At 42.1% G+C, this 12,775-nt stretch overlaps 1 protein-coding gene across 2 annotated transcripts in view; it reads left to right on the forward strand.

The window, feature by feature from the left end:
• The window catches only part of Adk (adenosine kinase), a 396,625-nt gene that overhangs the window by 16,319 nt on the left and 367,531 nt on the right, over window positions 1-12,775 (forward strand). Inside the window, exon 1 of one of the 2 annotated variants that reach the window (XM_029541565.1) lies at window positions 8,794-9,018. The exons of the other annotated variant lie outside the window; for it this stretch is intronic. Within the exon in view, the coding sequence (XP_029397425.1) occupies window positions 9,005-9,018 (14 nt within the window). The 5' untranslated portion in view covers window positions 8,794-9,004. Of the gene's footprint in view, window positions 1-8,793; window positions 9,019-12,775 lie in introns of those variants that run through there. 2 annotated transcript variants of the gene reach the window in all.

Raw genomic sequence — 12,775 nt, forward strand, 5'->3', positions numbered from 1 at the left:
ACCAGACTGATTTCCAGAGTGGTTGTACAAGCTTGCAATCCCATCAGCAATGGAGGAGTGTTCCTATTTCTCCACAACCTCGCCAGCATCATACAGTGCTCTTAAAGGCTCAGCCATCTCTTCAGCTTTTCCCAGGTAGCTTATTTTTCAAAGTATGATTGTAAAATTTCTTTAAATAGTATTTAAAATATCCTAAAATTTCATTTTTTAAAAAGATCTATTTTATGTAAGCATACTGAAGCTGTCTTCAGACACCCCAGAAGAGGGCATCAGATTTCATTACAGATGGTTGTGAGCCACCATGTGGTTGCTGGGGTTTGAACTCAGGACCTTCGGAAGAGTGGTCAGTGTTCTTAACTGCTGAGCCATCTCTCCAGCCCCTAAAATTTCATTTTTACCCTGCTTTATAAACTTAGGAAAAAAGAAATAGAAGGGGAAATAGATTTGTGAATGAGGAAGGGAAAGAGAAAACAAGATACAGCTGAGAAAGAGAGACATTCTTAGTTCCTCTGAGCTATTCCGGATTCCTTTATGACCTCTTTGTAGCTTTTTTCTTTTTTCTTTTTTTCTTTTCTTTTTTTCTTTTTCTTTTTCTTTTTTTTTTTTTTTTTTACATATTCTGAGATATGTGAGTTTTTAAAAACTTCTGGATATAAATTGCAATGCATTTGGGCTATTAGCATGGTACAAGGAAAAGAGCTTTGGGTTAGCAACCAGGCTATATCAAGGTCTTAGAAGGTTTTGTTCTAGGTTTGTGTATCCACCTGTGAAGAAAGTACACACTAAAATTATTTTTCAGATTAAATTGTGAATCAGTCTATTTTACATAACCAGTAGTTTATAAAAGAGAAGCAGGGACCTATTTGGTGGCAAGTTCTTATAATTCTCAGCAGTAAAGAGGCTGAGCGGGTTATCTTGGGTTTGAGGTCAGGCTGATGTAACTTGGTGCAACCTTCCCCTGGCTGAGGGACTGCAGGGGAAGGAGAAGGGAGAAAGCATCAGGGCACTGTTAAACTGTGCGAAACTGTTTCAGTTATGTGTGTGCCTATGCATACACATAGGTAGCAAGTATATAAAATGTAGTCTTAGCAGAGAATGTGCTTTCCTATTCCAAAGTCAGGGGCCTTTGCTAAGCTCCAAGAGTTGGTGGATCAGAAATTCAGAATGGGTCTGAAGTATTGATTTGCCCAACATGCTAAATGTCTGAGATAAATCACTTAGCTTAACAGTAAATCGACTATTCTTTTCCCCCTACCTTTTTGAAGCAGTCTTTTTCTTTGTACTCCAGGCTGGCCTCAAACTCTGTGTAGTTCAAGGTATGCTTGAACTTTGTGTACCTGTGCCTCAGTTTACCCATGGCTGAGATTGTATATGAATGCTGTCACACTCTCCTGGCTCCTAAATTCTTGGAGGGTGGGAAAGAAAAGTTTGTTTTGTTTTGATTAAAAAAAATTCACTCTGACAGAAATGAGACTGTGGTTGAAAATTCAAAACCTGAGATCTAAGAAAAGCAATGAATGTATTTTGTACAAAGCTGTAGCTACTTAGAAAGCTGTGTGTGACTGGATTTCTGCCTCGTTGGTAAAATTGTGTGAGACCTGGGTATTTATAAAAGTCTCAGACTTGTCAGAACACCTTGAGCTTACACCAGTGAGAAGACTGTTCTCCATCCTGTATGTAATTAGTCCCAGTTCAGAAGTCAATCTGCCATGGCTTGCGTTTCTAGTCTATGAAGCATGACAAGAGGCAAATAAATAAATTGACCACTTTGAGCTTCTGGATTTTTTCTTCTGTAAAATGTAATAGTGAGGCATTTCCTGCCAGGGCTGCTGTAACTTCAGTGGGAAGGAACTTGCAGCATACACAGCATTGTGTGTAGCGTAATTAATTAATTAGTTAATTAATTAAGGCTGCAAGTTTTACACACCCGAGGCTGCTAGAAGATGCTCAAGTAGAATTGTTTGCCTTTAGGCTCTTGTCCTGGTGAAACTGCATACACAAGTCAAATTATGAATTTTCATTTAATTGGTAGAAAACAGAAAACAGGGTTGGAGAGATGGAACACTTGCTGCCCTAGTAGAGAACCTAACTTTAAGTTCCCAGCACCTGCAGGGTGGCTTATGATAGGAGGTAGCTACAGTTCCAGGGATTCTTAGGCCCTCTTCTGGCCTTCACAGGTACTGCATACATGTAGTGTGCTTACATACATGTGGACAAAATACTTAAAATCCTTAAAGTATTTTAAAAATCTTACAACAACAACAATAACAACAACAACAGAAAGCATTATGGTTCAAGGCAGACTAGAAAATAAATGGTGTTTCCTAGCTTTCCGCCCCAGCCCTGACTGTAGTCTCCCAAGCTCCCAGTGTCTTTATCAGTGAGTTACAACTCCATCCTGCCATGTCTAGTCCATTAGCAAATGACTCCCGGATCCTGCTGCTTCACATCGCTTCCTATCGCTTCCTATCATTGGGCTCCAGAGCACTTGCCTGCGTCCCCTGGGTTGCTGAACCCAGCTCCTGATCTTCTGCTTTCCTGCTTCTCTTCTCCTCTCAGCAGATATAAAGTCTGGGTAACCGTTGTAAAATCAGTTTTCCATTGTTTAAATGACAGTGGCTTCCTGTCATGTTTCTAGGCTCATTGTATCTCATAGATCTGTGGCCAGATGATGTCTTTTTTATTTGTTTTTCTTTACAGTGGTCGAGATCTCTTAAGGTTTGCCCTGTGTGAAATGGGGCTTCCCCACTTAGCTCTTGTCACTGAGTTCTGCCTTGGTAGAGAGAGAGCTTCCTTGATGACCCAGTGCAAAGGCATTCCCTGCATTGATGTCTTGGTTGTAATTCTCTGGATACCACCATGGCCAGCAGAGTGACAGTCTGTGAGAGGCAGGAATGCAGTTCAGTTCAGCACAACTAAGTGGCCTGTGTTGGTTCAAATATCAGGTAGTCTGACCTGGAGTGGTTTATTTTAGGCATATTTAAGCACAGCAAAATTTGATGTAAACTTGTAGATTGACTACATGTGACAATTTCCATAAAGACGGTTTATGTAGATTGACGACATGTGACACCTTCCATAATAGGATCTGTAGATTGACAAGCTCATGATAAGTGTCTGGGGGAGAGTCCAATGTGGTCTTGGCCACATAGATAGTACAATGGTCACCAGGCTGTTAACCACATCCACTCTCAGCCTCTGTGTGGATAACAAGATATGCATCCCATCCTTTGATGGAACAGCCCCATGTGTCTAACATATCTAGTTCCCCTAATACAGATCTGTGAGCACAAGATCCTATATGCCTCTCTTATAGTACTTATGATCATTCGGTGGTTCTTTATTATTTGGTTATTCATCTGTAACACTTTAGATGAATGTAAATTCTACAAAAGGAGAATTGCTTATCATTGCTGGATATCTAGTGTCTAGCACAGAGGAGATGATACATCCATATATGCATACATACATGTATTAGACAAGATCTTACTGTGTAGTCCTGACTGGCCTGAAACTTGCTACATAGACAAGGCTGGCCCTGAACACAGAGATTCTGCTGCCTCTGCCTCCCTAGTGCTGGGATTAAAGGTGTGAGCCACACTCAGTAAATATTTGATGAATGAATGAATGCTTGGGAAGTCGTGTTGTGTACTTTTAAATAGTTTACACTGAGTACCAGTTCACTGAAAATTAAACACTTCTGTGGATATGCCTGAGAGAACTTTGCTAAAGATTTTTTACTAAAGTTCAGTCACTGAAGTATTAGTGACTTTAAAATCTCCAATGATTGTCAGGTTCCAATTAAAGATTATTTAAAAATGGAACATTAAAATGATTATAACCTAAGAATATGCAGATAATCAGAAATAGTTAACTTCTTGTAACATGTCTTGAGATGGCTATATATTCCAGCATTATTTGAATGACCCTCTCTAACTAAAACTAATGTTAAGTGGTTCTTTAAAACTACAACTCAGGAGCCAGATGTGGGCACATGCCTTTAGTCTTACCACTCAGGAGGCAGAGGCAAGTGGATCTCTGTGAGTTTGAGACCAGTCTAGTCTACAAAGGGAGTTCCGGGACAGCCAGGACTGTTACAGACAACTCAGTTTGTACTGGGACAGCAGTCGATAGTTTTTTCTTTAATAAGAACTGAAGTGAGCCGGGCGTGGTGGCGCATGCCTTTAATCCCAGCACTTGGGAGGCAGAGGCGGCGGATTTCTGAGTTCGAGGCCAGCCTGGTCTACAGAGTGAGTTCCAGGACAGCCAGGGCTACACAGAGAAACCCTGTCTTGAAAACTTAAAAGAACTGAAGTGACTCTGATCTGTCACATAGAGCGAACCCCTTGTGTTTCAGATAAGGAAGCTGATGATCAAATGATTTGTTGAAGGTTAGAAAGGTTTTGGCAGGCCCACAATTAAAATTCCCATCTCCTTGGTGCTGGAAGGGTGGCTCAGTGGTTAAGACTGCTCTGTAGAGGACCTAGATTGGTCTTCAGCTCCGAGTCAGGTAACTCACAACTGCCTGGACAGCTCCAGCTCCAGGACATTCTCTGTCCTGTTCTGGCCTCCTCTGCATTCAACATGCACATGCCCCTACCCCAACACACATACACCCCATAAAACACAATAATAATAAATCACTACAAGAAAAAGAATTCCCACCCCCACATTCCCAGCCCCTCTCCTCCTTTAGTTTTGGTACCTTATACTGTGGTATGCCTTCGTTTATTTTGAGACAGGGTCTCACTGTAACTCTGGCTGGCCTGTGAGTCACTATATAGACCAGGTGGCCTCTGCCTCTTGTGGTAATTCATTTTATTCAGGGACATAAGTTGTAAGATGTTTTCTTTTGAGAGTAAGATAAAAATTGCTTTAAAAATACAATCTTTTTAGTATTTAGTAAGGGGATGTGTGTAGGGGGTTGGTCTACTGCATTTTTAAGTATCATGTGGGAAATAGTCCTTGTGTTCATAAGTGGGCTATTCAAGCAAAATTCCAAAGTGGTATTTTTATTTTTAATTATTGTGAAATTGTGACAAAGTAATTAATGAAGAAAATCACAGATATTCCTGTCTTTAAAAGTTCATGTATGGGCTGGAGAGATGGCTCAGAGCTTAAGAGCAGTAGCTGCTCTTCCAGAGGTCCTAAGTTCAATTCCCAGAAACTACATGGTGGCTCACAACCATCTGTAATGGGATTCTGGTGTGTCTGAAGACAGTGAGAATGTACTCATATACATCAGATAAATAAATAATCTTAAAAAGAGTTCATGTACATGAAAAATGAGACATTTACAATAATACCCAGATCCTCTAAAAATAAGGACAGTTTTGTTAGTTGTGTTCTCAAAATTATAGAAATTTTAAAAGAGCAAGAATGTTTTTACCTTTTTAAGCCATTTTAAGATGACAAGATACTGGGCATCTAGGTAGGTGGTAGAGTATTTGTCTTAGGTCTAACCCCCATTACTACATACATACATAACAGCAATAATGTTATTAAATGCAATTACCATCACGGAACTAGCATTGTGCTATAAGCCTATAATCCCAGCACTTGGGATGCCGAGGCAAGAGGATTGTGAATGTAAGGCCAACTATATATAGGGTTATATAGGGAGGTTCTATCTCAGATAAAAAAATATCTGCACCCTTCTAGTGCACATACGTTACGTGTAGCAAACACATAAAATCAAAGCTTTCAAAAATAAAAATAATATTATAAAAGTGCTAATGACTATAAAGCCAGTGTGTGGGAGGGCCTGGTGGTGCACACTTGTAATCTCAGGCTTTGGGAGGCAGGGCCAGAGGTTTCTGAGCTTAAAGCCAGTCTGTCTGGGCTACAGTTCTAGGACAGCTGGAGGTACAGAGTAGAAAGTCCATCTGAGAGAACAAAAAACCCTCTTGGGCCAGGAGACGGTTCAGGAGGTAAAGGTGCTTGCTACCAAGCCTGAGGAACCTGCAATCAACCCCAGGACTCATGCAGGAGGGACCTCTGATCTCCATGGGCACACCATGGGATGTGTGTGACAACCCATAAATAATATGATAATAAACAAAAACACTGGGTGTTAGAAAATTTAAAGGCTATATCAATATTGAAAATTTTATGTAAACTTTCTTTCTATGGAAAGAAACCCAATGATGATTGTTAGGTGTGTTTTTCCCAGTATTTTTTTTTTTAAATGAATAGACAGTATGCATTTTTAAAAACTACATAGATTATATTCTGAATTTTCCTTTTTTAATTTTATACTATGTCTTTGAGCATTTTCTGGTTTCTTTGAAAAAAATATGGAAACATTTCATAATTGCCCTATAGTATTCTATTACTGAACCTTGCTACTGGTTTACAGTACACTTTTGGTATTGTTAATGATCAAGTTTGTAACTGGATATAGAATATTTGTTCATGTTGGTCAACTTTTTAATAATTGCTTCAAAAAATGGAATTTCTGATACGCATTGGCAAAGGCTTTCCCGAAATGCGGTCATTTATCTTCACACTGAAAATGTTCTGGAGTGCTTTTTTATCTTATTGTACTTCTAAAGCCAGTGCTTTTTAAAGAGCATTACTGTTATTTCTAGGCTGGAGCGTCTGTTGAAAAGACTAGTAGGTGCGTCCACTCCTTTGTTCTGCTATCTCGAGTCAGTCAGTTACTTGGGGCTCACTGCCTGTCTGCTTTATAGCAGCCTCCCAAACCAAGATTAGATAAAGTGGACAGAAGAGCAGTTGAGAGGATCTGTGCACGTGCGCTCTGCCCTCTAGCTTGTTCCTCAGCCTCTACAGTTTGTCTTTATCCAACTGACTCTGGAAGAACAATCACATCTAAGTCCAGGTTGTTGAAATAATATTTTTGTGTTCAAGTTTCTCAAGTGACTGGTATCTATATATTTCTGAGCTTCAAGAGAAATCCCATTGCTTCACTTTTAACATTAAAGTTAGGTCCATTGGGGCTGGTGAGATGGCTTGGCGGGTAAGAGCACCCGACTACTCTTCTGAAGGTCCGGAGTTCAAATCCCAGCAACCACATGGTGGCTCACAACCACCCATAAGATCTGACGCCCTCTTCTGGAGTGTCTGAAGACAGCTACAGTGTACTTACATATAATAAATAAAGAAATCTTAAAAAAAAAAAAGTTAGGTCCATTATGTTTACTTGGTCCCTTCAAATTTTTTGTTTATTTGTGTGTGTGAATGTGTGCCACATGTGCGCAGGTTCCAGGGAGTTCGGATTCCCTGGAGCTGGAGTTATAGATATTTGTGAGCCACCTAATGTGGGTGCTGGGAGCTGGACCTAGGTCCGGGGAGAGTGGCGAGTGCCCTTTTCACTGAGACAGACATCTCTTCAGGTCCCAACTACACATTGTGACACTCCACCCATCCTCCAGTGTTGAAGTTCAAGGATAGTTTATTAGAGTTTAAGGGGAAAACCTCACTGTGGACAAGCTGTAATTCTTTATGCTGTCTGGAAGGGAGGAGGAGACTTGTAGCAGAAAGCCATGCTGCCTGAGATAAAGGGATAGATATTAAGGTCAGTCACCTCATTGCAGGCGCCCGTTTAAAAATTAAAAAGTATTTGTTGGGGTGGAGACATTCATCATGGTGCATATGTATCTGAAGGTCAGAGGATGGGCAACAAAACTGGCCTCCATCAGTGGGTTCTGGGACTAGAGTGCAGGTCCTAGCCTTGGTAGCCTAGTAGTCTTTAACTGCTGAGCTATCTTCCTCCCTAAGACAAACACTTTACCGCAGAGCCATGCCTTCAATCCCTCTCCCCATCTATGCCTTGATAGTGTTGGACTTGTTTCTGGTATGTCAGACCCAGGAAATTGATCACCATTGTATGTGCTCAGTAAATGAGTGCCGCTGGATGTTGTCCTCAGCTAACATAAATATTATTACACAGAGAATAAAGAAAGAATAAACAAAAGCTATTTGGGGCATAAAGCATTTACCAATCCCACCCCGTGTTTTCCCGCAGCTTTTATTAGTGGTTCATTATCGGGTTCTTAACTCACTGTAGCTCACTATAAACTTTAACATCAATCTTTTTTCTGTAGCTTTAAATGCTTGTTTCACAGCTCAGGTATTGGGGAAAGCGAAGTAATCTGACATGCGTGGCAAATAGGGCATTGGATAGTTTGGTTAGGAGGATATAAACTTTATTTAGTGCATACGTGGGCCACCTGGGTACACACTAAAAATACCTGTTGTCCGGACCTCACCTCACTTAGAGGTGAGGTGAACCCTAAATACATTTGTATTAGATAACTTTAAATGTTTCTGAAGTTCAAGAACGTTCGGAATCATCATTTGCAATTGACTCCCAGAGGCTGCAGCTTGGAATTCAGCGCGCCTTGCAGCTGTTGTCATGCTTTTAGTTTTCCCCGGCCTGAGGTTTCCCAGGTGGCTGCTTTTCGTCTGCAGATGAGGTTTTGCGGACTGTTAAACCACGTCCATGATTTGTCCTGACAGCGTCCCTTTCCCCAGACTGTTAAAGGGACCTGAGCTCGCCGAGGTAGAGCGTGCCCATGTGACTGCGAACCCGGTTGCCAGCGGCGCGGCCATTTTTGAGGCGGGCACGCAACCTTGTTGCCCTGGGGGGCCGGGAGGGCTAGGGGAGGTGGTTACCAGGACTCAAGATGGCCACCGTGCCCGCTAGCCAGCCCTCTGGCTGGTCTGCTAGCCCGCGTGGCAGCGAGCCCGACGGAGCCCCACCGAGCCCCGCGGGCAGCGAGCCTCCGCGCTCAGCCCCGGGGGCGGCGCTAGAGCGGACCGACGGGGGCGGGGCGTCCGCCCTCCTCTGGCCGCAGCCAATCAGCGGGTGGGGCCAGCTCGCCCCGGGCCGCCCGCGCGCGGGGTGTGTGAGGACGAGCTCTCCGTCGCTGAGTGCCAGAGCTGGGGAGCAGTTGCTGTGGTACCTACTGCTACCTGGGCAGACGCTGAGCATCGGACATCAGGCGCGGGGCGCTGCGGTGCGGGACGGGTAGGTGAAGTCATGACGTCCACCAGGTAAGCAGAGGGCGGCCGCTTCAGCTCTGCCCCGGCTGGGCGTGAGCTTGCAGATTCTGAGAGAACTATTGCCCCTTCCCTAAGTCTAGAGCCTCCCTTAGCCGCTGGCTCCTCTTCTGTTCCCCTCACACTTCTCACTGGTGCATTTCTTGTTTCTTCCGAAGTTTTTGGATTAGTAGCAGAAGGCGCTGCCCTATTTGTTGTCACTTACATGAGGTGACCCTTGCTCAGATTCCAGGGTCTGTGGCTTAACTTGTGTGCATGTAATGAATTTCTCATGAAAAACTGCCTCCCGCCCCCATCGACCCACTGTGGGGTGACCCTGGCCCCAAGGGAATGGGCCCTGTACAGTTTGTGCCCATTCCTCTGTGTCATGCCTTCTGACAGAACTTCATGGTTAGCCATGAGCAGATCTGTAGAGTTGGCACCTCTCACGTAGATTGTTCCCAAGTTGTGAAATTGTGTGTCCCTAAAATATTTGCCTATGACTGGAATTAGTACTTTGGTTCTCGAAGGTACCATATGTTTGCCTACTTTTATATTAGCGTCACAAGTGGAATAGGTTTTGATATAATGAAAGCAGACTCACCCAATCGCGGGTCCAGGATTTTGAATGTTCCTCTTTTTTTGGTTGTGTTGGTGGTGGGGAGCAAATGGTTATACCTAAGTGGGCTTGCCCATTTTGTTTTTGGCTTCTACTGAATGCTTATGTAAATGTGACTATTAAAAAAAACACCCCAAAAACAACAACAACAAAAAAACCAAGTAAGTTTCCTCATTTACCCAGTGTTTTGGAATGCCTTTTTAAAAGTAGCTCTTGGCCTTTATTTTCCAAAAGACTGGGAGGCCCAGGCACAAATTTTAAGAGAAGTAATTTGGGGCCATGAGCTTTAAAGGGCCTAAGTCCTATTAATTTAATGGCTTTTCGGAGGTAATTCTGTTACTCATTTAGAACCTTTTCCTCAGGTAGGACACAGTGGTGCTGATCTAGTGGTGCTGCCTTTTTCCTTAAATTTATAATTGTGTAGGAAGGTGGACAAAGAGTACTGATCATTCATTATGCAGGAGAATGCCAGGTGTGGGAATATGGAGACCCACATGGCTTTTTTTGTAAATGACGTTGCAGTAAATAAATCTATCTTTTAAAGCTAATGGCACTTTACCGTAAATTAGGGTAGTGCTGTATGGCAGCAGTTAATTTCCCTTCTTTCCATTCCTATGTCCCTTCCCATCCCTACAGGATTAGGTGTGCTGGCCAAAAATGCTTTCTAAACACTCTCTTTTCCAATGTCCTGGGAATTGAACTCAGGGCCTTGCTCCCAGCAAGCGCACCCTCCCTGTGGTTTTAATTGCCCATTTCACTCACTCCAGGCCACTCCTCACTGATCAAATGTCCAAAAGGGTAGCTTTGAGATGTGTTTGTAGTGTAGGAATGTAGGGGTTGTTTTCAAAAGTCGGAGTTAACACCAACCTTGGATATATATATTTTGAAAAGGCAGATAAGTGACTTTCTTTGGTCTGCTTCTTCAGGGTCTGGTTAAAATCTTGACCTACTGAGACATGGCTTTTAAAAAAAAAAATCACACTTTGCTGTAGGAACTAAATTGAAGAAAAGTTGAGTGCCTAGCACAAAATCTGTTACTAGCAAAGTTAGGAAGTCAGTCTAGATCTTGATACCTTTGTACACTAAATTTTCTGAAGAAAATTTATTTTGGTGTTCAAAAATTACAAAATGTACAGATGTGAGTTATCCGTAGGACCCATTTTGCTTGCTGCTTTCTGGTAGCAGGGGGGATGAGGAAGGCCAAGTGACACTCGGTATGACAGTTTTGAAGGTGCCCAGTGAGGTCATGTCTTCATCAGTTAGCATGTCAGTTCTCCTTCACTGCCCAGCCTAACAGTAATGCAAAAGCGAAGTCTTAATACCCTCTTCTGGTGATCCCAAATTATCAAAATCTGACCTCATGTCCTGTGTTCTTGCCTTTACCCCACACTTAAAATAATTGTTGCTAAATATAGCAGCGTGTGACTTTGCAATGGCTATCAAAGAATATAGGATTAGAAACCAGACAGACTTACAATCTGCTCGAGCCTCTTTTCTGATTCTTTCTACCATGGCATTTGTTTAATGAAATCTTTCACTGCTGTGATACCAGCCTCCAGCCTACAGTGCTACAGGGAAAGCCTACTTTCAAACTTGGTTTTGAATTTGATATTTTGAGACAGGGTCTCACTGTTATCCTGGGCTAACTTAGAACCTGCTACAGTAGCCCTCCCTGGCTGTCCTCAAAATTGGTATCCTTTCGCTTTGATCTCTTGAGTGCTGAGATGATATGTGTGTCCCACTATCTGTACAACGCTTTTAAATTTCAAGACAGTTTATGAGTGGAATATATTTTTTATCTTAAAAGCCTTTCCCCACCTGGGAAATGATGTCACTTGAAAAGATATGTTTAAAGCTTCACTTTATAAACAGGAAACAAACTTACCTATATAATTGCCTTATTTTACAGTTGAAGACACTAAAGATCAGAAATAGTATAATTTGTTCAAGTTCACTTAAATTGTTACAAATCTTGAACCAGATCCTAGATTTCGAGATACCTCACTTAAGCCTGTCTGTCTGTTTCCAGACAGGGTTTCTCTGTATAGCCCTGGCTGTCCTGGAACTCACACTGTAGACCAGGCTGGCCTTGAACTCAGAAATCCGCCTGCCTCTGCCTCCTAAGTGCTGGGATTAAAGGCATGCGTCACCACGCCCAGCAGCAGTCAACTCTTAATTTCTAATTATTTTAATTAGACTATCTATGTTTTTAAGCTTAAGGTCTTGAATGATTTGGCTAAAGGTAGTCTGTCTATCATAATTTGTATTTTATTCTACTCATTTTTAGTGATTAAGAAGCTAAATTTTTGGCTTACAAAATCGGTTATCCTTGGAGAACTTTTATCTCTTATTATGTGCATCAGATCTTCATTTGGGCCATGTTAGAACATAGTTGATAAACTAATGCTTTTGTCACTCTTAATTGTTCCAATAGGAAAGGTAAAGCCTTAAGTGCAGGAGATTTAGAAAATATTGGAATTTTTTTCTTTCTCTGTGTGGAAATTGTTTTTTTTTCCGGGAATGGAAGTGATACATTCTAGTTCGCCAGGAGTAGAATCTGAGACAGTGTAGATCATTCACTACTACTTTGTGTACTTTTTTACTGAATAACACTTTAAAAGTTTCTCCGTTAAACATTGCCTTGTCTTTATAACCCTGTGTGCAGTCTGGTTTGTGGTTGTTTACAACTCCCAAGTTGTGCCAGGGACCACTGGGAACCCTGTTGGGAGTAGTGAGGATATTTGCTGTGTAGTCTGTATGGCCAGGTTTGGCTGAGACTATTTTGGGACTCTTGAGTCTGTCTGAGTCCTCCATCATCACCATGCTGGAACTGCTAGTGTGGGTTAAGCCCACATTGGAAAGTTTATGTGGGCTGTGGGTGGGGTCCTGGTGTATTTTTCTTTTTAAGGCTCAGGACTTTTGAGGTGCATCCAATAGAATCCTTCAAACTACTCAGACGGAAAACATTATATGGAGACAAAAGTAGGGCTAAGATGGAATTTTGTTGAACTGGGTTCTTTGAAGCTTAAGGAGAATTTTCAAACTCATTTTAGGACCTGTGAGCTCTTCTCTTCTCTTCTCTTCTCTTCTCTTCTCTTCTCTTCTCTTCTCTTCTCTTCTCTTCTCTTCTCTTCTCTTCTCTTCTCTTCTCCT

Source organism: Mus pahari, chromosome 8, assembly GCF_900095145.1.
Source record: "Mus pahari chromosome 8, PAHARI_EIJ_v1.1, whole genome shotgun sequence".
NCBI lineage: Eukaryota > Metazoa > Chordata > Mammalia > Rodentia > Muridae > Mus > Mus pahari.